A 25,068-nucleotide genomic window follows, 5' to 3' on the forward strand; every position below is an offset into this window, starting at 1 on the left:
CTCCCCTCCCTTTGGTGTAAATCTGGAATAACGCCTACCCCTGAGGCCCTTAGACAGCATCCCTGCCTGTCTGTCTCTTCTACGCCATGTTTTTTCACACCTACGCAGCTCTAGGAAATGTTAAATAACGAGGGGTCATCATGCTGGCAGTGACCTACCTCTGCCCTGCAATCGGTGGCGCTGGAACTAGCGGTGCTGGGGGCACTGCCGCATCCCTGGGCTTCAAGTGGTAAAAAAAACAAAATTCCAAAGATCTGGTTTTCCATCAGCAGCACCCTAGTATCAAAATTGTTCCAGCCCCACAGCGTGCAGTGGTGGCAAGCCGCTGAAGGGGGGGGATTCTAAACAGGTGATGCAACACCCACCGTCAGACAGACCTATTTCACCACCTTGGTGTGGGGGATTGGAGAGGTGCCCTTCCAGTGCCCCCAGCAACGGCCCTCTCAACTTAGCAAGACGCCAGGCTGTTCCCTCCGCAGCCCCGAGCTCCTGGTAGGATTTCAGCACCCAGAACGGGGACGGTGGTTGGCTGCACAGCTCTGTCTCACATTGTTTCCAGCACAGTCCCGGGCAAGACAAACCTTCCAGCCAAGCCATGCGGCTTGAATTGCACCATCCTTGCTGGCGTGCCGCTCTTCCGGTCAGGAGCTCTGATTGGTGGAAAGGGACGTGCTGGGGGGTCAAGCAGCATCATGCATGCTGGAGGGGATGCCCTGGAGTGGAGGGGGACATTTTCTTACACACATGCACCCAGCTGTGCCACCATCACCTTCCCTAGGACCTGTCTACTTAGAGTGCGTCAGTTGTGCCAAAGCCTGTGCTTGACATGATCGGCGGGGCCTGGAAGAGCCACCAGATTCGTTTTCACTCCTGGCCTGAGCCAGGAAAGTTGCTTCCCTTCCTTCTATTTGTATTCTAGTAGGACCTAAACCCCCACCCCCCTGAGGGCTGGAACCCACCCAGTTGTGTCAGGCGCTGTACGCACACATCAAATAGAAGAAAGTCCCTGCCCAAGCGCATTTACAGTCTCAGACACAAAGCAAATAGCTCTAAAGAAGCAACTTCCCAAAGTCCTCTCGGTGTGTTTGCTACAGCAGGGGATAGATAGTATGGGGATGGCATCGTACACGTGTCTATGGGCCAGTGGAGCAGGCAGGCCTGGGTGTGTGTAGGCAGGATTACCTACAGCCTGGCCTTGGCACCATTCCAGAGAGGTCCCAGCCCCTTGGCTGCACCGAGCCATTTTCCCAGCTCACCGGCCCCAGCCGAGCACGTCAAAGCGAGCTAAAGTGACCCTTTTGAAGAACGGCAGTGCAGGCGGGGAGGGGCGCGTGCTTCCTGAAATGGCGCGGTGCCCCTGGCACGCTGGAGCCAGCACATGCACTGACTCACTTGCAGCTTGTAAAACTCTCTGTGGATGACTTGCATGTCTCGGGCGCGGAAGGGATGGAAACAGGATCTGCGAGGGGAGTGAGGCTGCTGCTCCTGCGATGAGGCCGAACGGGCGTGCTGGGAGCGAGGGGGCACCAGGGGAGGGGTGGCTCATAGACTCGTTTGGGGCAGGCGGGGCCGCTGGTGGGTTGTCACATCAGTCCCCCTGCATCGTGGCAGGATTGGCTGGGGCACTTCTGACCCATCCTTCTGTCAGCCTGGAGCCGTCTTCAGCGATGGGGAATCCCACACGCCAGCCCTAGGGAGCTCCTTTCTTCAGCCAAACCACCCTTCTCCCAGCTCCCCTAACGTCCTCGCTCCCCGCTGAACCTCTGGTCCATGGCTTCCGCATGGAGCTGCTCCATAGAACTGGTCCCTCTCCCCAGGGAAAGGCCCTGTCTGTATCTGCAGGCGGTTCTCATGCTCCCCGCCCCCCCCAGACAGAACGTAGCCCAGTGCCCTCACCTCTCCTCCCAGCTCCTGCTCCCTGGGCGATTCCTGCTTCTTCCCCGCTGTCTGGGGCTCTCCTAACATGCAGGACTAACGGAGACCAGCCCCCCAGCCTGGCCGAGCAGGATAATTGCTTCACTTGGCTTACTCGTGTCACCCCATCTTCTGTGCAGTGTCCTGGACAGGTCTGGTGGCTAATAGACTAATATCCATACTACAGAGGGAAGCATGGGCTTAAAGATGCATGGAGGAGACATGCAATGATTGTTGCTGTCTCTATTTGTTATTTCTTGTACTGTAGCACCCGGCGGTCCCATCCTAGGTCAGGGCCCCATTGGGCTGTACACATCCACCATGAGGGAAAATCCCTGCCCCAACGAGGTTCCAATCTAAATAGACAGACAAAGGGCAGGAGGGGAAGTGACTTGCCCAGGGTCACCCAGCAGTTCAGAGGCAGGAACAGAACCCAGGTGTCCTGGGTCTCAGGCCAGCACCCCGTCTGCGGTGCCTGCAGAGTTCTGTCACCTCCTCTCATGTCTTAGGTCCGGCTCCTGGGTACGTGCAGCTCCCGGGGGCGATGCAGTGGAGGCCGTCGGAGCTGGCTCATAAATAGGACCTGATTCCAAACTTCCTCTGGGAGTACGATTGTAACGTGTGGCTACTGAGATCAGGGACCCAAGCCCACGCTCTGGGTATCCCTAAATCTCTGACTGCCAGAAGTTGGGACTGGATGCCAGGGGATGGATCACTCAATAATTGCCCTGTTCTGTTCATTCCCTCCAGGGCACCTGGCACCAGCCACTGTCAGCAGACAGGATACGGGGCTAGATGGACCTTTGGTCTGACCCAGTGTGGCTGTTCTGATGTTTGTCTGCCACGCCATTCAGAGGCATCTACCTCTGGTGTGGATTGCTGCAGCTGCTTAACAATGCACAGCAACACCCCCCGACGGGATTGTTTGGGGTGGGGATGTCAGAGCTTAGAAGGGGACGGGGAAAATAACATGCCCATAGGAATGCGTAAGGGGTATTTCTAAGTGCTCGGTTCTGCTCCCAGCTACACCAGGGCTGTTCCCATCAAAGGCCGCAGGAGTTACTCCAAAGTAACAGTGGGCAGGGCCCAGAGCTCACACCCCCGCTCTAGTGGAAAGTCGCACAGGCTATTTAGGACCACCTCAGTGACGTTCCTCCTCAGCAACACAGTGCCACCAGCTCCCAGCGCCCGCTCGCCAGACGCCGGTGCGTGGCTTCAGTGCCAACTCCTGGGGGTTGAGTTTCGCCTCTGAGTACAGAGCGCTCGCACCCGATGGACAAACCATGACCCGTCCCTCTCGTTTGCTTCCACAGATGGCCAGTCCTGTCCCGTCAGCCTGCTGCATGGTGCTCGCCGCAGTGGTGATGGTGTACGCTCAGAGGCACAGCCAGCTGGGTAAGTGAATCACAGCTCCCCCTCCCCGGCCCGCAAGGAATTCTGTCTCTGCGAGAGCGTACGACCTGTTTATCATGTATCTCTCGTAGTCCTCTGCCTCTTATCTCCCGGTTCGATCTGTGTGCTCCATCTGCAGTGTCTGTATCAGGCTGTGTGTCTCATCTCCTTTCGTGTCCTCTCCTCCGCACCCCGCTGCGTTTAGGAGGACAGCACCCGGCCATGCACTGGGCTATGAGCCCTGCGTTCGTCGGCTGCTATAGAGGTGGCGCTGGCGAATGGAAGGGGGTGACCATAATGGACCAGTGCAGGGACGCAGAGTGTCCCCACCGCCTACCTCTGTGCACACTGCCTGCAGCCTTTGAGAGTGCCCCCGTGGGAGAGCCAGGGTGATCCATGGCCAGTCATACCTGAATGCACCCATTGTCCCTTGCTGTGATGCCCAGAGTCGTTTTCTGCTGAGTCCCCATCACCAGTGGCTGAGATAAACAGGGCCTGTTTCCATTCTAGAGAGAGCAGGGCGTCGCTGGGAGCGTGCGCGTCACAACAGCAGCAGGCAGAGCCCGAGACCCCGGTGCAATTCCCTGGGCACAGCTGTAACCAAGAGAATGACGGGGCCAGATTTCCCAGGGGACCCCAGCTGCTTTGTATTGTCCTGGCTGCTGAGGAAGGGTGGCTCTCGGTCCAGGGATTTCATCTTGGCTGAGTGCACCATTCCCCAAACACGCTCTGCCCTTGGAGTCAGCAGGGCAGGCAGGGCTGCAGCCTGGGGAGGGGGGTGCTTCTCCACACCCCAAAAGGACGGTGTGAAAATACCTCGTGCGGGGTAGTAGGCCAGCCTGCAGCCCTGTCCATCTTGCTTCTTTGGAGAGCTGCAGCTTTGTGATTGGGGGGGGTGGCTGGGAGTGTGCACCCTTGACCCCTCTGGATGGAATCAGCCCTGCTCAGCCATGTGTCCTGGGCTCCCACACAGGAGGAAGGCTGGCCCAGTGGTTAGAGTGCTCGCCAGCTTAATTCCCTGCTCTGCCATAGACTTCCTGGGTGACCGTGAGCAAGTCACTCAGTCAGTTGCTGCCTCGGTTTCCCAGCTGTAAAACAGGGACCGTGGCACTCCCTGGCTCCCAGGGTGTTGTGTGACACTACAAACTGTGTGAGGCACAGATATGATGGTGAAGGGGGCCTGAGGCACACCGTGGCTGGGTAGGTTGTTAAGAGTTAAAGGACTCTCTGCGGATGTTGATCGGGATCCAGTATCCTTACGCTTCCCTAAGTGGGTCTCTTCGGTCTCTGACTCTGTGACCCCGGGCAGCTGGCGTCACACAGCAATGCAAGGCCCCTGAATATGCACAGCAGGGAGCCAGATACAGTTCTACTTCGTGTGCGGCTGCCTGGTAGCCGAGGGGTCGAGGGTTTCGGCCATGTGCCCTCTGCACTCCGACCCTCCCTGGCGCTGTGGAGTGGGCGCGTCATTCCGTCTTGTCCCTCTACGGCAGCTGCTTCCCGAAGGGCAGCGTCCTGGCCTTCAAAGAGCTTCCACGGCCTCCGAGGCCTCCCCGGCAGTGTAGCCTACTCTGAGAGGGCAGGTCCTGCTCCCCGGGGCGTAACCCAAGGGGGACCCTGTAGCCTTGGGGGAGCTGGAGGCCTCAGAGAGGGAGCTGGGGAGCCCTGCGGGACAGCAAGGCAGAGCTGTTCTGAAACCAGGCCTAAATCCAGAAGTTCCCCTCAGCAACCCACGCCATGGACACGGATCTCAAGCCTGAATAATGGAACTTGGGCAGAATCCTCCGATATCCTCCCCCACACCCTGGTGCCCCCCCTTCCTGCCCAAGCTCCCCAGGCCTGTCCCATGTGCCCCAATGTATCCCTCCCCCTCGCAGGCTATTCCCAGAGCGCCTGTATCCCTTTTAACACCCTATTAAATAAACCCCCAGAGGGGGAATCTAGGCTGCGAGGAAAAAGCAGGAGAAGCGGCACGCGGGGCTGCCCGACTCCACGAAAGCAAAGAGAGCCCTTGGCAACGGCCACCTCCCTATTTATAACGTGATTAGTGGATGTTCAGCTCTAATAACGTACGGAGCATTTGGGGGAATACATTAGTGCTAAATACTTAAGTGAGGAGACTCTGACAAGCCGTTCTGTACGGGAGCTCACAGCCACGCTGGGCCGAGCGTCCCCTCCTGACTTCCTCAGCGCTAGCAATTAGCAAGCGTCCTAGAAGGTGCCTAGAAGGGCAACCTTAACTAGGGGTGAGGCTGCCTGTTCCGCCTATGGTGAGAAAAATAGAAAACAGATCAGTAAGGGCCAGATTCTGATACCCTGACTCACTGCCCTGGGTGAATAGCCCCATGGATTTCAGAGGGACTATTCAAATGGGAAGGTAGCTCTCAACTAAAGGGCAGCAAAGTCTGGCCCTAAATATATAAATATGAAATGTCTCCTGCTTGGCCCCGTTCTCCGGACCAGTTTCCCTACAAGGCTGAGGTGTGCGATAGCCCAGGATACAGTTAGTACTGAGAGAAGTGGGACGCCTCCTCACGGGACGGTGTAGCTAAATAGATTCTGAGCAATGTTTATTTTGAACTGGAAGGGGGAGGATGGGTGAAGCCGAGGCAGCCATAATTGATGTGGGCACCTGAACAGTGAGGCCAGAGGTTCCTGAGATGGTTGTGGCTAAGCAGCTCTGTCCTTATCTGGAGTCCCCAGGTTCCCTTGACTCTTCCCGGTCCCCATTTAGCCCTGGATGTGACACAGGGACTGCCCTGCTCTCATTGGATGATAATCTCCTTCTGGCAAGGGGCCACAGTCAGGTATCTCTGCTAGTATTTTTTGTGAAGTGATTAAGGGGTGTTCTAGTTGCTGCCTAAGACATATTTTTTAGACCAGTCTGTGTAACATACTCACAACAGGTGTTGCATCCCCCTCTAGTGGCTGCTCCACGTGGAAGATAACAGTCTACTGCTGCTACTAGCTAACAAAATTGCTCCCTTAGCTCAAGTGGTAGCCGCTCATGTTGATGTTCCCTGGTTCAAATCCAGGTCGGGGAGGGAGAATCAACAGACGTGGCTTTTATCACAATCACAGCCATGTGTCCGGTCAGCAATGCGTGTGTGACTGCGCTGCTAGAACATGTGTGTATTGGTGCATGCCAGGAAAACCTGGGCAGCTGTGTCCTCTAGTGCCCTTGCAACGGCCGGAGTGCTCCAAGGGCAGGCACGCAGCTGGGGCAGGGTGTCACACACAGCGAGGGGGGTGGATGGCGGAGCAGCCAACCCGATTGCACAGGCAGAGGTAGAGTCCTGCACACACAGCACAATAACAGCCTGACGACCCGGTGACAAAACAATCACGTCAGCCTAGGCCTGTTGGAGGAGAGATCCACTCCACATAGTGACCGTTGCTTACCAGGCAGGACACAAGCTTGGCTTAGAGACACCATCCCAGTGTGTCCACCTTGGATTAAAAGTGATCCCGTAGACAGAGCTGCTGCTGTAGCATCCTGTATCCTTCACATCCCCCATCCAAAATCCTGCGGGGAAGGGATTAGCACAGCAGCATGCTCCCTTTCTCAGAAAGACTTTCACCACCCCGGTGATACCGCAGAGGGCCTGCGGACGGACCCCCGTTCCTGCCTTGGAAGGGTCTTTAATTTAGCAGACACAGGCAGGATGGGATCCAGTGGCTGAGAGCTTAAATCAGCCAAGTTCAAACGGGGAAAAAGAGGGAAATGTTTAGCAGCGAGGGTAGCTAAGCACTGGAATGGCTCGGCAGCACATGAGGCAGTGAATTCTCCAGCACTTGGGAGTCTGCTATCTCTTTCCACAAGTGGCTGGACTGGATGCAGGAATCCCTGGGGGAGGTCCTATGCAAGAGGTCACGGTGACTGGTCAGAAGGGTCCCTTTTGGGTCTGAAATCTACCTCCGCAGCCTAGCAACACCACCAGGGTTGTTTTACTGGGTAAGAAGACAAGCAGGATTTGGCAGGGACTTGGGGTGAGGCAGATCGGGGCAGAGGGAGTCTGGAACTGGCAGGCTCCCATGCAAACCTGCTTCTTCAGACTGCGAGGCGAGGCTTTGGCACAGATGCCACCCTGTGGAGTTTGGTGGCTTGCCTACTCTCGGGGTGGACCATGCAGGCTTGGTGGTAAGGAAGAGCCCAAGGATGGTGAGGGTCACCGGGGCTGGGGGAGGGGAGCAGAGGGCCAGGCGAGGCAGCGAGGTACACACGGGGGAAGTTCCAGGCTGCCAGAGCTCTGGGGTGGGAGCAGACCATGTGGGGTTAGGGGAAGGATTTCTATCCGGCCAGTCTCTGCCCAGGAGTGAATTTTAACCAGCTGTCAGGAGCTCTAGCGGCTGGAACAAACCCTCCCTCTGCCAGTTTAAGGGAGGGAGCGAAACACCCACAATTACAGCAAAGAATACTGGTTTATTTCGGTCTGACTTGTTCCAGCTCTCGCCTGCCAGGGAGGGGGGACGGAAAAAGGATTAACGAGGCCGAGCCGGGCAGCATGCAGAGCTGGCTCCGGATTCTCTCGCACACGCACGTGCGTCCCTCCTCCCGTTTGCTCACACGCTCGCCCTCGCACGCACACGCGGCCTCGGTGTCGCACACACACTTTGACACCATGCACACGTTCGCTCTGTTCCACCCATGCGGTGCACAGCCCCGACCCCCTTCAATGGTCGTTCTAATGCACCCAGCCCTGTGCTGTCTACGCATCAGGCCTTGCACTTGTTAGCAACAAACTTGTGGGTGGAAACATAAGGAGTCCCACAGAAATCCTATAAATAACCGAGACGGAGAGGAGCAAAAGTTTGCAATACGGTAGGTGACCAAGTGAGGGTCCAGAGCCCTCTGCAGGCCCACGGAGGTTCTGCAAGATCTAGGAGCCCAGGGCGTTTTTAGATGAAGCTGGAGCTTTGCACCTCTGCCTGTGTGTTGTCAGGACTCCGTGGACTGACACACTCACAGCGCTGGGGGTGATGCCTGCGATGGACCTGCGAGGCACATACGTAGGTGGGAAGGGGGACCCCAGAGCTAATGGTGTGACCGCGTGGGTGCCTCTCGCACCTTCTGGCTCGGGAGCAGCCATATCAAGGAGCCGCTTCCTGGGAGGTTCTGTAATCCCTGGAGGCTATAGGAATTAGTGGCACTTCCAGGAGACGGTGCCAGTCTGAGCATGGAAGGGGAATCGAGGCATGGAGTGGCTTGTTTCCCAGCCAATCAGTGTCCAAGCCAGCCCTAGAACCCAGGAGTCCTGAGCCCCAGTCCATCTGTTAGACTATGCGACTTCATTTTCTTCTTGGATTTTCTTCCTCGTGTTCTTTCTCTGTGTCTCTGGGATATTGTTAGTTTGCTATTTCCCTGTGTAGGTACATTACATTGCGGGGGGTGGAGGGGAGGGGACAGAACAGGGTATATAATAATGCTGCCCAACGTGACTTATGCAACTTTTACAGATACAAGGAATCCATCCTGACCCCCATCCCGACCGGAATGACATTCACCCCATCGGCTGCTCCCCTTTTCCCCCATCCCCTTGCCCCAAAGAAAAGAACACCCAATCCCAACCAGAGCTTTCTGTATCTGGCAAGGAGAGACCGAGGGTCCTGGTGGATTCTCCGTCACTGACATTTTTTAAATCAATAGTGGATGTTTTTCTAAAAGCTCGGCTCTAGGACTTAGTGTGGGGCAGGGCTCTGGCCTGTATCATACAGGAGGTCAGACTGGATGATCACCATGGTCCCTTCTGGCCTTGGAATCCATGAATCTAAGATCATGGAGCTGTCTGAAGTTGCACCGGGAAATTTGCAATTGTCAATCTCTTTAACATGGAAGGCGCCCAGATACTATGGTGATGGGTGGCTACGCCAAACTCTAGGACTGAGTATATGAACGCCTCAATCAACTATAACATCCTGAACTACAAAAATACCGCAGACCTGGAATGCCCCACCCGAAGCCACACGCTCTCCCTTCCCCCATCATTCAGCTATCCTCTAGTTACATACACATCTGTCCCTTATTGTGATTTCTCCATTTGAAAGGAGTAATTCTGCTTTATTGATCCTCACCCTGCTGAATTAACTCGTGTTTAAACAGTAATTATGTTTTCACTTTGGAGAGGCCATAAAGAGATAAAAGTCTCTTGAAATGAATGAACTTCTGAGGCCGGAGTATCTGAGGTTAGTTTATTGATGCACAAAGAAGCTGCTATCTCTCAGCTTACTAACCAGCAATGAGCAATTAACCCCAATCATTCCTCAACTGGGGGAGAGAGAGAGATTTGATTTTATTTATTCTCTTTCTCGCTTGCTCTCTCTCTCCAGCCCTCCCGGTAATCTTTTGCAATCTGTTCTGCTACAAAATCTCCCGGGAGTGGCCGTTTGCATACACCTTGTTAAAAATGCTGACCGCATTCCAGCCAAGACAAAGTCATTAGCCTGCGACCAGCCTTCAGAATGCACAGCAAGGTGATGCAAATTGCCTGGCCAATGAGCAGCCAACCTTCCTAGTTATTTCTGTCACCCCCCCTCACTGGACTGGGAGAGAAGGAGCTCTCCTGTAGCTCTGCCCACTCCCCAGAGTGTGGGGGATCCGCTAGCCCTGGATGGGTTCATCACAATGAGCAAAGGCTTTGCCTTTATTTTCTGCCAGGGAAGCCATGTTGAATTCCAAAAATGTGGCGTTTGCAGTGGTGGTGTCGCCATGTCGGTCCCAATGTACAAGAGAGACAAGGCGGGTGAAGTGATATGTTTTATTGGGTCAACTTCTGTAGGTGAAAGAGACCAACTTCCGAACTACACAGAGAACTCTTTGGCCCAGTAAAAGACATTACCTCACCCCCACCTTGTCTCTCTCAAATATATGCTGGACATTTGTCATTCTTTGAGTAGTTTTTATCAAGCTAGCTAGGCCTGGGGGATTTTGAGCTCTGGGGTTGGCTGCCTAAGTCCCCAGGGTATGATTTTTGTCCGCCGGTTGGATGACTAGGAGCAGTAGCAATGAGCTGACTCTCTCTGAGGGAGGGACGTTTCAGGGAGATGATGCTAGGAAATAACAGGCCTCGGACAGTTTAGGTCACACAGGCCAGGTCCACACCACAGACTTTTCCCGGCGTAGCTGCATCCCTCATTCAGGGGTGTGATTTGTGACCGAAGCAGGCGAGCCTCGTGCAGTTGGAGTTAGAGCAGCAGAAGTGCGTTTTTACCGTTAGCGCTCGTTTTGCTCAGGGGGGGTGGAATAAGCTGTGCCGGCAGAAGCGTGGCTTTGCTGGTGTAGACTGTGTCCGCGTGAGCAGTGCTTTGCTGGACGGGTAGAGCCATGCTAGCACAGAGCTCCTCGGCTAGCCATGGCCGTTCCCAGTCTCTTCTGCACGGGAGAGAGCGTGATACTTGGCTATGCATGCGCAGCCCAGATTGTAAAGGAGCTGGGTCCCTTCCTGAGGGGGAGAGAGAAAGAAAGAGGCCAGATTGATTGGCCTTACGGCTGCCTGTACGTCTAGTTTTCTTCTGCCATGTAACTGCACGGTGATGGGGTTTGCAAACGCTGAGTCCAGATCCCTGCACGGTTCATGTCCTGGCTCGAGTGCTGAGGTGGTGTGGAGTGCCAGGCTGTAAAGAACAATGCCCACCCTTTCACTTGGCTGCGTTGGGCATGGATTAAATCCACCAGCCTCCATTTTGTGTCATGCTACCAGTTAGCATGGTCGTTACTGGTGCAGCTGGGCTCGCTGGCCCAGGGGACCCGCCCGTGGCCCAGCCCTGAGCAGAGAAGTGGCTCCGGAGGGTTCTTGTGGCCTGGTGCTGATTTTCCCCACCTGCTCCCACAGCAAACACCCTCCTCCAAGCTCTGAGGCTGAGCACTCGCTGGAGATGTCTCCTCACAGCCTCACTCCCACGCTGGGGATCGGGCGGCCGGGGCAGCGGGTGCATAGCTGGGGCACTCATACCTGCATTCGCACCAAGAGAGAGCTTCTCCCAGGCACCTGAGCGAACAAAGACTGGTCCACCCGCATGGAGGAACTGGGAAATGGCCCCGCAAATGTGGGTCAAATCGAACCAGGCAATGGAATTTGCAAATTCCTTCTGGGCAGCATGCAGCGATGTGCCACAGCAACCCTGGGACCTGTCCTGATTTTAGGGGGCAGGTACTGGCCGAGCCTCATGCTGGCTTCTCTGTGCAGGGCTGAACTTCCCCGTTAGTCCGGCTCCGGTCTTGGCAGAGAATGTTGCGTGTGGTGTTCCCTGAACCAGCCACACAAAAGGGCTGCTGAGGCTGATGAAAGAGGCAGAGGTGCTGCCTGGATCCAGAGTGCCGGCTTTCATGGCTGTCATGGTGCCTTTATTTAAAGCAGCTGCAAGGTACCTGCCTTTGCACAAACACACATGCATATTTCAAGGGTAGGAAGAAGCCCGCAGGCCCATGTGCATCCACTGTCTCTCCAATACTGAATAATAGACTTTTCTCCCTGAGGCCGGACAGACACACGAGCCGTTCAGGACGGGAATCTCATGTCTCTCAGAGGAAGAGCTGAACAGGGTAGAAAGTGTGTGGTGAGGAGACCTCTAAGTATGTTGGCTTGTTTTCCAGGGGTGTTGAGTACCCACAGCTCCTAGTCAGCTCAATATATTGGGTCCCATAGAACACAGGGTGTAGGGACCTCTTGGGTCATCGAGTCCACTACCCTGCTATTGCTGGCAACCATCATAGCGGGTCTCTCAGGCAGGAAAGACAGTCTTGTGGTTAAGGCTCTGGCCTGGGACTTGAGACATGTGTTCAGTTCACACGGAGCGACGCTTGGACCTTGGGCAATTCATTTCATCTCTGTGCACCTTGGTTCAGTGGGGGAGAGCAGCACTTCCTCAGAGACTCTGTGTGTGTGTGTGTGTGTGTGTGTGTGTGTGTGTGTGTGTGTGTGTGTGTGTGTGTGTGTGTACACACGTACAGTACACCTAGCACACAGCACAACGGGGCACTGGCCTCAGCAGGGATCTGCTGGAATACTCTTTCCCTTCTGCCAAGCAGTAACAGAAGTCGGGGCCTTGCGGGTTGATTTCCCATTGGAAGGGAAATGTTCCCATTTCTTTCTCCTCCTTTTTCAGCCAGCTATTGAGCTGGGGAAAAGCATGTGAAGTTTGGGCGTTTCAGCATTTCTGAATGTTTAAATTAAGGAAGAAATTTTCAAATGCCCCAGAAATCATGGCATTTCTCCTCCCTTGGGCTTTTTGATCCAGTTTCAATGGCTATATTTATATCCTGCAGCCTGCACAGTATTGAAGACTGTAGGATCCTCCCAGATAAAAGGCATGACTGGCTAGTAAAAGGCATCACTGTGCTATCCTGTCTCTTGGGAATGCTCTTCCCAGAGTGGTGGCAGTGACTGTTGCCTTTGCTTTATTTAATCCCATTACTCTCAGTTAAAACACTTGGGGCCAGCCGTGTGTTCCTTTTCGGCACAGGCTACGACGGCAGCGCTGTTCTGCCATTCGATCAAAGCCGGCGGCAGGAGGCATGAGTGGGTTTTGCATGTGTCCTGCAGAATGAGGGGTGACTATTTCGAAAGGGGGAAAGCAGCGTTTTATAGCTCAGCCATGGATCAGTGGATTTGGGGCAGGGGGAATAATCATCCCCAAGCTTCAGGCCATGAGCTGGTCCCGGCAATGTCAGGAGGGAACCCCTCTGCACAGTGCAGTGTGACAAATTGCAAGAGACATTGTTTTTTTTTCTTTTCCCTTTCTCTGAAGAAGCTGGTGTTGGCAGGTACCAGAGTCAGGACCAATGGTCTAATCTGGTTCAGCAAATCCTGTGTTCCTCTATTGCACTGAAAACCCAGAGAACTTTCTCCACTGGCTTATTTATTAATTGCCAAGTTGAGAGTTGTGCCCAAATTACCTGACCGTGAAAAGATCTTCTCTCTCTTTGAAGGTACGAGATCAGAGCAGGGCTCCATCCAGCCTACTATTCTGTCTCTGACAATGGTCAGCATCAGGTACTGCCAGGAGGCAGTTATGGGATACCCTGCTGTCAAGGCTGATTCCCCACTCTGGCACTTCGAGTGCAGAAGGTGGGGCCTGCAAGGACTCTAAAAATTAATACTGGCCACTCCAGGCTTGTATTAAATTCCCAAGGTTACAGCTTCTCTCTGACCTTGGAGGGGTAGATGCTGCCACCACCCAAATGCAAAACCCTTTTGAAACCCCGGAAGGTACACTGGGGAATTCCTCCCTGTGGGGTACCCTCAAGCCCTTTCACCCCCCCTCTGGGGAAGAGCTGAGAAAAAAACAAAGGAAATCAGCTGTTGCCACCAGCTAATTAAACATATTAATTAATTAAACTAATTAAACAACATATGCACAAACCTCTAAGGGACACAAAAATCCAATCTTGTTCTTAAAAAAAAGGTAAATTTTATTAAACCCAGAAAGAAAGGAAATACATTTGGAACTTAGGCTTTTAGTTAGATCTTAAAAGAATCAATTACAAAAATTAAGCATCAAGCTCACTCTCTTGGGGTTCAGCTTAAAGGTTACAAGCAAAACAAAAGCATCTGGGGTTAGCACAGGGGAGTCCACAAGCCAGTAAGAAATAAAAGAAATAACCCGAATCGCGTCTTTCTGGACATTCCCTGATTTACTTACCTATTTGGGTTGTTAAAGGTAGTTCTGGACATGAGCTGATGGTTTTCATATCTGGCTTAAAGCTTCTCACAGCATAACTGCGCCCTGCTCCCCTCTTTCCCCCGGAGAACCACACAGAGACAAAGGAGAATTTTTTATTTTTATTTTAAAAAGTTCTAGCCTTCCCATTGGCTCTTTTGGTCAGGTGCCCACTCCCTTTCCTTTACCCACCAAGAGGGACTGAATAGCTAACTGGCTGGCTGGGTGTTCATAAAAGGGAGCTACCTCCTGCCCCTTCATTTGTCACACCTGCACTCCGGGATACTTCCCTCCCAGCCCCCAGTCATTATCGCTTAGCTCTTGCCCAAAGGTATGATGGTTTAGATATCTTGGTTTTTCCATACATTCATAGACTTAGGGCCAGAAGGGACCGTTATGATCATCTAGTGTGACCTCCTGCATGGCACAGCCTGAAATATTTTACCCCGTGTTTCCTTCATCAAGCCCATCATTTCTGTCTGTGCTGAAGCATCTCATTTAGAAAGGCATCCATTCCTGATTTTAAGACTTCAAATGATGGAGAACCCACTCCAATCCTGGGTGAATTTTTCCAGTGGTTAATTATCCTCACTTAAAAATTTGCACCTAATTTCAAAGTCTGATTTTGTCTGGCTTCAGTTTCCACTTGTTGGGTTTTGTTATCTAGCACTCTGTCTGCTAGATTAAAGACCCCACGATCAGAAATCTTCTCCTCTGTGTAGCTGTTTACAGACATTGGTCAAGTTTCCTCTTAACTGCTGAATGCAGATTGAGCTTCTTCTGTCTCTTACTGTACAGCAGTTTTCCCATTCCTTGAGTCCTTCTCATGGCTCTTCTCTGAACCTTTTCCCATTTTTGAACATCCTTTTGGAAGTGTGGACACCAGAACAGAAACAGCGTTCCAGGAATGTTCTCACCAATTCTGTATACAGAGCTATTCTGTTCTATTCGGTTCAGGTTCTTATGCCGCACTCACCACTGTAGTATATGAATGTTTTCCAGTTGTGCTTTAAGCAACGTGACTAACATCTGCCACGTGTTTGCTCTCTCTTGCTCTGCCCAGGGGGAGAAGTGTGTGTAATGGAGCGTTTCACTATGGAATTTTTATATATATAATATATGGTTGTTTGAGAAGGCAAGGTCAAAGAAATGCACCTTGTGCATAGAGCAGAAGGACCTTGAGGTTTGGGAGGGCCTCTAATTCCAAGGGAGTTAATTCCACAGTCTGGGTCTGGCCCCAAGAAAGCTCTGTCTCCTGGCTATCACCTGTCACCGCTGCTCCTACTTGGTATTCCCCTCTTGCCCACAGCAAAGCTCCAGGAGCTCATATTCAGTTGCTTTCCACCATGACCCTTCAGTCCTTATCAGAATCACTGCTTCCCTGAACACAGCCCAGCGTCCATTAACCATCATCCGCCGTCTTTGTTCCTGGATGTATGAACTTGCATGTGGCCGTATTAAAACACAGGCTGTTGTTTGAATACACCCAGTTATCGAGGGGTACAGCACGCTCTGCATAACTGCCCTGTCCTTATCATTATTTATCACCCTGGGGGCCCTCAGCAAATTTTACCAACAATGATTTGATATTTTCTTCAAGGTCATTGATAAAGCTATTGATTAGCATTGGGCCCAGAACAGACCCCAAAAGAAACACCCTCATTTAACGAGAAGTCCTCATTTTACAGCTCAGTCCCCATTAGCAATTACATTTTTAAGCCTTCCTAATCTGACTCCGGATGTTCTCCTTAGCAAGCTGGGCGACCACATGAGACTCGTTCCAAACTCAGCTTTCTTTTGTCCTGAGAGCCAAGTGTATCATGCTCGCAAACCCTTTCTTCTGTTAGGGTGAGGTGACGCCTGCTTCGACTTTGATTGTTTGCTCTTCGCCGGCATTCTTGTGGCTGAAATTCTGTTCCCGTGAACCTTCCTGACAAAGGAACTTGGGGCCCTGGGACAAGAGTCGTTCAATCAAGAAGTGAAATTCATTCTAGTCAGAAGTACGGCATCGGAGTTAGCTCATCCAATCAGGGGGAAGAATCAAAGGCCACCTGACTTAGCTTGGCCAGTCACAAAGCTCCAATAGCAACAACTGGCCAAGCACTCAACTGGAGGGAAAGTGTTCGCCTCACCAGATTGAATCATGAACAAGCTGTGGGGGAAGAGAAGGGGAGAGACACATATTTTTTGGATGAACTGTTTTGTTTAAAATCGCCGGGCCAGCCCTCGCTCTGGCTCAGACTCCGTATCATGTCCCGGTAGCCCTGTAGGGGCCTTCTGCCCAGAGGGAGAACATACCCTCTGCAAATGGGAGACCTGGGGTGGCAGACACATCCAAAATGCCTGCCCCCGGCATGGGACTTCAGGACCGGAGGCATCTGCCAGAGGCTTTCCTCATTCCCAGTGCAGGAGGGTGCCTCAAAAGAGAGCGGGATTGTGGGGGAGGCCGGGTGGCGCCCCAGATCTTCCCCCGCCTTTGCTGACAGCATCCCGCTTGCTGTTGGCAGCTGGTGTTGTTGCACATGGGTCTGTGGTTCTGCCTCCATCGTCCCCCCTTCTGGAACGCAAGTTGCTTCTGTATGCACCTCATGCGCAGGGCGCGTGAGTCAGCGTGAGTCACTTCAGACACGTTACCCCGCACATGAAAGCTCTGGCGCCGGCTGCTTATGTACCATGATTAGAATTCAAGCTTCCCCTTTCAAGGAGTCTGTTTAAATCATTTTAACACCGCTGTTCAAAGAGAAACATCCCAGCGTCGCTGCCGTCGTGTTCCCCTTTTTCTCCCTACCCATTTCCAGATTCTTCCCTTTCCCCGACGCCCCTGGGGGAGCACGTCCTGCCTGGGGGTGGAACGTACATGGACCTCCTGTGTGCAGGTGTCAGGAACGCAGAGGTTCCCCAGCAGCGCCCTGGAGGACCGGCTCCCTGCCCCCTGCCATTTGCAATCTTTGCCCTAGTGTGACAGCCGCAGAGGGAAGTGACAGCCTCACACAAGGAGGAAGAGGAATAGCCCGTCTGCAGCAGACTGCTGGGAAATGAGTGGGGGGCTCTGGATGTCATGGGGAAATACCCGTGATCTGCCAAGGAGCTGGGAAGCAAAGATGTTTTGTGACCAGCACAGCCCCGGGGGCTTTCGAGACTGGGGAGACCAAGCTGTCCCCATGGGTCTCTTCTGTGCCCAGCATGTTTTCCCAGTACTGTGGAAGGTGAAGTCGGATGTGGGTCTAGCGTGGAGTGCTCCAAGTGAAGGATTTCTCTCACAGACACACAGCCGAGCAGGGGAGGGCACTGAATTGTGCGCAGCAGCCTCGGCTCGCGCCGTGGGTTTCAGCCCAGTGGGCCCTGCCTATTCACCTTGCACTGTCAATCAGGTCCTCCCTGTGGGTCAGAAATATTGCCAGCCAGGGGGGCTTCTTCTCTGGGTGGGTTCTGGGCTCTCTGGGTCGCAGAGGTGCCCTCTGGGAAGCTTTCAGGGCCATTTGTTCGGTGTTCTCCGCGTGCGGAGCTAACCTCCCCCCGAGGGCAGCGTGGGCACCTGAGAGCGGCTCCAGGTCTCTGCTAGCCCATGTGAGGTCCTGCCATGAGGGCAGGGGACTGGACTCGTGACCTCTCGAGGTCCCTTCCATTCCCAGAATCTATGAATCTATGAGGTGCGATTGCTGTGGCTGTGTGGCTGACCTCTATCCCTTTAGTGGCCTAGCACAGATAACCACTGCCATTCGCCCTCTCCACTTCCCACGTCCTCATAGCCCACCGTCTGCGATGCCTTTCTTCGCTGCCAGAGCCACGGTCTCTCTCTCTGTCTCTCTGGGATCGTACAGACTAATCACACACAGGGCAGTGCTGCCCCATCCACACTGACATTCCAGCTTCGTCCCAACAGATGCTGGACGGGACGTTAGGACATCTAGGGTCCTGTGAATGTCTGTGGCCCCACACCCCCATGCTGCTTTACTCTTTCCCAGCTTTCAGTGGTAGCCGTGTTAGTCTGTATCAGCAAAAACATCGAGGAGTCCTTGTGGCACCTTAGAGACTAACATATTTATTTGGGCATAAGCTTTCGTGGGCTACAGCCCACTTCATCGGATGCATGAAGTAAAAGATACAGGAGCAGGTATAACTACATGAAAGGATGGGGGTTGCTTTACCAAGTGTGGGGTCAGTCTAACGAGATAAGTCAATTAACAGCAGGATACCAAGGGAGGAGAAATAACTTTTGAAGTGGTAAGAGAGTGGCCCATTACAGACAGTTGACAAGAAGGTGTGAGTAACAGTAGGGAGAAATTAGTATTGGGGAAATTAAATTTAGGCTTTGTAATGACCCAACCACTCCCAGTCTTTATTCAGGCCTAATCTGATGGTATCTAGTTTGCAAATTAATTCCAGTTCTTCAGTTTCTCGTTGGAGTCTGTTTTTGAAGGTTTTTTGTTGAAGAATCGCCACTTTGAGGTCTGTTATTGAGTGACCAGAGAGGCTGAAGTGTCTCCTACTAGTTTTTGAGTGTTATGATTCCTGATGTCACATTTGTGTCCATTTATTCTTTTGCGTAGAGACTGTCCCGTTTGGCCAATGTACATGGCAGAGGGGCATTGCTGGCACGTGATGGCATCTATCACGTTGGTAGATGTACAGGTGGACGAGCCCTGGATGGTCTGGCTGATGTGATTAGGTCCTATGATGGTGTCCCTTGAATAGAGATGTGGACAGAGCTGGCACTGGGGTTTGTAGGAAGTTAGTTAGTTCAGAGCAGAGTTGGTGGCATGGCCGGTTCTGGTTGCTCCCCCTTCTCTTCTCCTCGCCACCCTTCCTCCACCAGACCCTTGGCTCTCTGCAGACCAAAAGGCAGCTCCTGAAAGGCACAAGCCTTCCCTGTCTGCAAAGCAAAACAAAACAACAGCTCCTGGAATGTCTCCTTCTATCCCTGGACGTCCAGCCTCCTGTGCTGCAGGAGATTTCCTGCCCAGGTGCCCAGTGCATTATTGCTGCGCTCTCCCAGGCTGATCTTATGGTCAGGCAGGTCACGGAGATGCTAATAAACGTGGTCAGCCCCTACCGCAGACGCCCTATTTTTAGTGCTGATGTTTCCTTGCAGGCTTTGCTGCCTTGCCGCGCTGCCAGGTAGACGCTGAGGGAGCGTGTTGTTGCTCTGGCCCTGCAGACCCCACCCGCACCCCTCAGCAGGGTGCTTGGGACTTGTCGGAGGTCTTAGTCCATCCCCCGGGGCAGCAGGTGGCCGGGTTTGGAGATGATCGTTCCCGGTTAGCGGGCAAGCAGGAGACGAGGGTCTGACTCATCCCTGAGCAGCGACTCTTTAGTTATTGTTTTACAGTAGCGCCTGCAGAGCCCGGCCGGGAGTCTCTCACTCGGCAGAAAGCCGGGCCAGATGTGTCAGGGCATTAGCCTCACCCTGGGGAGACCTGCGTTCTAGTCTCTCTCAGCCACAGACTCGCTGTGGGACCTTGGCACATCACTTAGACTCTCTGTGCCACGGTTCTCTGGCTCCAAGATGGGGGTCAGAGACTTGCCCTGCCTCACAGGGCACTCGGCTACTGCAGTGATGGGCTATGTAATGCCGAAGATCGAGAGCCCGAGGTCACGCAGCAGGTCAGTGGTAGATCTGGGAACAGCACCCTAGTCTCCTAGTCCCAGTGCAGTGCACTGCACTCCCCATTGGGCCATGCTGCCCTTTCCTCCTCTGTGCTGAGACCAGCAGCAAGGATGCCGGTTGGTGCTGGTGGTTTTGTGGTTGAGACCCTGACCTGCTAATGAACTGGACAAAGCCTGGTCTCCTTTTCCATAGGCTGCCACGGCTTTCACTCACACCCAGCCCGGATGTGCAGTGAATCAGGGAAGTGAAAGGCTCCAGGTCTCATTCCACACCCCTGAGACAGCCAGCGTCCCTCCACCCCATTGCTCTTTGCTCTCCTCAGTCCTTAACCACACTGACACGCACCGCCTGGTTTTTCCAGCCCTCCTTGTCTCCGGTGAACCCTGTGTTAAGGAACCGCCAGGAATCCTGTGAAAGGGAGAACTCTGTGAAAGCCAAAGGGAACCCAGGAAAGCTGAGCCTCTGCTTATTTCATACCCAATATGATTTTATTATTGTATCAAACACTTGGGCTAGATTTGCAAAGCAATTTAGGGGATTTTGATGCATATATCAGAAGCAGAAAGCCTGTGAAAGAACTGGTGGATTTGCTGGATCACTACGGGGAGCAATGAAAGAAGATAAGGACATTGCTGAGATGCTAGCTGGTTTCTTTGCACCAGCCTTCACCCAGGAGGATGTTGGAGTTTTCCTACCCCACACTTGCTCTGTCCCGGTAATAAAGAGGAGCTGCTCTCAGAGATTGAGGTGACGGAAGAAGAGATGCTGGGACAAACTGATAATTTAAAAAGCAATAAATCCCTAGGTCATGATGGTCCATACAGGGCTCTGAAGGAACTCAAATATGAAGGGGCTGAGATGCTAACAAAAATATTTTTCAATCTCTCATCAGCTGCTGTTCCAGAGAATGGGAGTAGCGAATGTTGTGCCTGTATTTCAAAAAGCTTCTCAGGGCACCACAGACCAGTAAACCATCTGTACTTGGCAAACTATTGAAATGATCATTAAAAACAATCATAAAACACCAGGAACATTGTGATCTGATAGGGTTTAATCAGCACCGTTTGTGCAAAGAAAAATTGTACCTCACCAATCTGTTAGAATTCTCTGACCGTGTCAATAAAGTAGTGGATATAGGAGAACCAGCTGATGTAATTTATTTAGACATTTAAAAGGCTTTGACAAGAGGCTACTAAGTAGTCATGGGGTAAAAAGCAAAGTATTGTCACTGAGAAAAAGCCAGCTAGGAGACAGGAACTAAAAAGTAGGATTCAGTGGTCCATTTTCATCATGGCAGAGCTGTGTGTAGGGATCCCAGGCCCGGGATAGCAGGGGTGTCTGCAGCTCAGGACTAAGTGGAATTAGCAGAGCACCATGGGGAGTTAGCACCACACCTGTCCCCAGGAAACCACGGACTAACCTCTCTTGCTCTCCCTGTTTGACGAGCTCTCAAATCCACACACGAAAAGCCCTGAGGAGGAAAATCCAAAGTGACCTGGGACAGATGCTGCCTCTGGAGTCTCCGTGTGACGCCCCCAGCCCCATCCACACAGGGCTAAGCCTGGGAACCTCCAGCTAGCAGCTGAAGTGACATTCCTTAGTCCGTGGTGAGTATTCACCAACTGAGGCGTCCTGTCCTGGAGGGTCTGGCTGCTGCAGTGATTGCAGCAGAGAGAGAGCGATGGGTGTTTATCCTGGAGAGGGGCCCGGTATTGACTGTCGGAGCGAGCGTGGCTCCGCTGTGCTTCTTGCCAGAGCCTGTCCGAGGGAGCCAAAAGCAGTAAGAGACGCCAGCTTGCTAATTCATAAAAGAAAGAGTGTTTGTCCCTCTGAGGGAGGCGGGGGGATAGCAGGCCAGGGGAGGGAGGGGCGCTCCTGGTTGTATCCCCCCAGATGAATACAAGCAGGGTCTGTGAAGAAAAGGACACTGCGTGGAGGGGAGCTGGCTCGCGGGCACCGGGGAGGATCTAGCTGCTCAGCTCAGCAGGCCCAGCAAGGTGCTGGCTTGGCAATCGCTGTCTAATCCGTGGAGCTCGCTCTTGGATGAAGCCCAGTTCAAGCACAGGACCCAGCAGACCAGGTTTGGACAAAGGTGTCCCCAGTTTCGCAGGATCGCTGCATTTTGCAAATCACCTGGGAAGGGCTCTGCTGGGAACGGGAAGCCCACGTATGCAGCGATCGGCAAATATAGCGGCCCTGAGAAAGACGCTCTGGCACGGGGACTGATCCCAGCCAAGAGGGCTGTGCCTGGTGAAAGATCCCAAACTGCCCTGGGGCTGGACTCAGGGCTCAGAGCGCAGGGGAGTGGGAACCTGGGTCTGCTGGTTGTGCCACCCGCCGAGGGCCAGATTGGCAGTGCTGCCAGGTCCCTGATTGGTCCAGGTGCACTCCTGAAGCCTGGACGGGACAGCTGGTGGAAGGTGCCTGTGTAGCGAGGTGGATCCCCAACCGGCTGCTATCACAGACCCTGCTCCTTCACCTTGCTCTGACCCTTGGCTTCTGACCCCTGCCTTTGGCTCCTGGCTTGGGACCCCGGCTCTGACCCCAGCTGCCAAGCCCTGCTCTGACCCCCTGGCTTTGGTTCCTGGACAGTACCAACAGCAATGATGCCCAGCCCGGAGAGGGGTCTCCCTCCAGCCTGGGAGGAGCTGGTTCCAAGAGCAGCAGCTCCTGCTGCCCCAGGTCTGGAATGTAGAATGCAAAGGCCCATGCAGAAGCATGACCTGCAAAGGCCCCACTGGCTTCCACAGTGTGAGGACTAGACTGGATCTGCATTTGCATGGGAAATCCAGCAGACGATCAAAGAACAGACATAACACAGGGCTGGGAGCCAGGGCTGCCCGAGATTTCCTCCCAGCTCTGCCTCCCTGTGTGGGGCTGAGCAAGTCTCCTAACCCCGAACTGCTGTCTGTGCGTGAAGAAGCAGCAATTTCCCAAACACTTGTGTGCACCAAACCCCATTTGCATGAATGTTTCCAGTGGGGTCGGGGGGGCTTGAACGTGGCTGATCAAACAGCAGCTTGGCCTCCGAGGGAATATTCACAGACTATATTCAACCAGCTGTAGCTGTTCAACATCTGCTGTGCTCCACCCCAGCAGTAGCTGCATTTCAGTGATCCTTGTGTAAAGTGTGCAAGCTGGTTTGTTAAGTTTGCGAAGGGCTTTGGGGTGACGGGTCTGTAGAAATGCAGAGGTGATTATGGTTTGAGTGGAAATCCCAAACAGTTCAGGTGTTTGGCTGAATCAGCACTCAAAGGCATATGAGACTCTTGCTCCGGAATATCATATACAGATACCAGTGGGAACAGGGTGTCTCCCTGTTTCAATCCAATCCAATCCCTGGCTGGCATGTGCCCAGTTCAGGTTTGGATTGAAAGTTCCATTCGTTAATTACTTGCTCTGAACTGCTTCCCGCATCTAAAACCATAGATTCACTCATCACATATGTCAGCACAATTTCCACCTAGTGGCAGCCAGGGGCAGCTCTAGCAATTTCACCGCCCCAAGCACGGCAGCATGCAGCGGGGGGCGCTCTGCCGTTCGCCGGTCCCGCGGCTCCGGTGGACCTCCCGCAGACGTGCCTGCGGAGGGTCCGCTGGTCCCGCGGCTCCGGTGGACCTCCTGCAGGCGTGCCTGCGGATGCTCCACCGAAGCTGCGGGACCAGTGGACCCTCCGCAGGCACGTCTGCGGGAGGTCCACCGGAGCCACCTGCCGCCCTCCCGGCGACCGGCAGAGCGCCCCCCGCGGCATGCCGCCCCAAGCACGCGCTTGACGTGCTGGGGCCTGGAGCCGCCCCTGGTGGCAGCTGAGGCAGAAGCAGGACTGAAATAGCCAGGGGGCTCCTGCTCAGGGTTGAGGTCCGCTGGGCAGGTTCTGTAGAAGCCCAAGACAGAAATAAGGGACGTTGCAAGTCAGAATTGAGGTGCATTGGCAGAGGTGTTTGTGCAGGGAGGTTAGGGCTGAAATAGGAACTGGGCTGCAGGTCACGACTCAGAGATATGGGCTGAGCTGTCTGCAGAGGGACTGGAATAGCAGGGGGGCTGTAGGTAGGGACCGATGTACATCAGCAGAGCTGTGTGTGTGTCTGGAACCTGGGACTGGAATATCCAGGGTACTGCAGGGCAGAGTTGCCTAGAGACAGTCTCATCCCCTGCCAATACTGTGTCTACAGTGAGCCAGTGCCACCCGCCTCTGTGGGATGCTTTGGTTAAATCCCCCTGTGACAAACGGCCCTCACTGTGCAGAGCCCTGGACGACCGGAACGTAGCTAAAATGGGACACTGAGACCAAACCATCATTTGTGCCCCCCTGGTAGGAAGGTGGTCAGACTAGGAGCCGAGGAGCAATGGGGAAAGCTCAGGAACCAGGCCCCTAATGCGTGCTGAGAAGAGCAGAGGGGTCTATATTTTGCATAATCCTTGTATTAGGAGACTTTTTGAGTTCTAATCCTTGGTGCAATTAGCCAGAATCTCTGGGTGGACAGGGATAAAGATCAGCACAGCGTATCGACTCCTTGCCCCAATTGTAGCAGTATCAGCCAGGTAGGAGAAATTTAAATTAAAATCACCCCCCAAAACTCAAACCCCAATGTGCTGGAGTTTGGGCCTGGACGGCTAGGTAAGTTTTAGTGGCTTCCTGTTGAATAAGCAGGCCCTCGTGGTGCGAAACAGAGCGGATCTGTACAGAGGCGCTGATATAATTGTGGTATGGATTTTTTCTAAAAAAAGATGGAAAGGGATATGTGGGGCAGGCTCATTATGGAGGGGGAAAGTGATGCGTGTCACCTTGTAACAAGCGCGTCAGGAAGGCCAATCAGGTGGAGAACTGAAGTGAGACTGCAAAGCAATCGGCAGTGATAGAGGCAGAGGGTTTGCCGTGTTATTTGCTCGGTGTATGGACCATTGAGCCGTGGGTGTTGGATTAGCTAGGAATGATTGCTCTTTAGGCTCAGCTGCTACCAGGTGCCGATGGAAACCAGACGTTAATTGTTTAAAGAGATGCCGTCAAGGCTGGCTGGCGGAAAATTGGACCTGCTTCTAGCTGTGTCCGTGTGTATACCGGGGGCTGGGGTAAGGGAGGGTGGGGCAGTGCATTATGCCCGCCTGTGCTGCTCACAGGGGCGTTGCCAGGGCACTAAGAAGTGAGAATCCCGGTCCCCGACACGGAGCATAGTGCTTTTCCGTGGACTTACCGGCTGGAACTGCTGCCCGTGGGTCAGTCCTGGTGGCAGCATCTGTGTCATGTGGTGAGACGCATCCCACACTTAATTCAGGCAGGGAGAGCCCACGCTGCAGGCGCCACGCATGAGATCAAAGCGTGATGGGAGGATGTCAACTGACAGAGCACCACCTGCCTTCCTGCCGTCCATCCACCTCAGGCAGTGTGTTCAGACACTAGAGCATGGAGATCCACAGAGGGACTGACAGCAGTCCATAAGAAAGCAGGTCACGGCTATGAAGACTAGTCTAAGCAGACCATGCACAAAGCTTGGGAAACA

The 25,068-nt window shown here is 53.5% G+C and overlaps 1 protein-coding gene across 7 annotated transcripts in view; it reads left to right on the top strand.

The window, feature by feature from the left end:
- Nucleotides 1-25,068, top strand: part of CNTFR (ciliary neurotrophic factor receptor) — a 414,593-nt gene that overhangs the window by 220,361 nt on the left and 169,164 nt on the right. For 6 of the 7 annotated variants that reach the window (XM_039545262.1, XM_039545268.1, XM_039545264.1 and 3 more), the window contains one exon: nt 3,228-3,309. In XM_039545262.1, coding sequence (XP_039401196.1) covers nt 3,228-3,309 — 82 coding nt within the window. Of the gene's footprint in view, nt 1-3,225; nt 3,310-25,068 lie in introns of those variants that run through there. The other variant, XM_039545269.1, reaches the window with a different exon arrangement.

Source organism: Mauremys reevesii, linkage group 6 (assembly GCF_016161935.1).
Source record: "Mauremys reevesii isolate NIE-2019 linkage group 6, ASM1616193v1, whole genome shotgun sequence".
Classification (NCBI taxonomy): domain Eukaryota; kingdom Metazoa; phylum Chordata; order Testudines; family Geoemydidae; genus Mauremys; species Mauremys reevesii.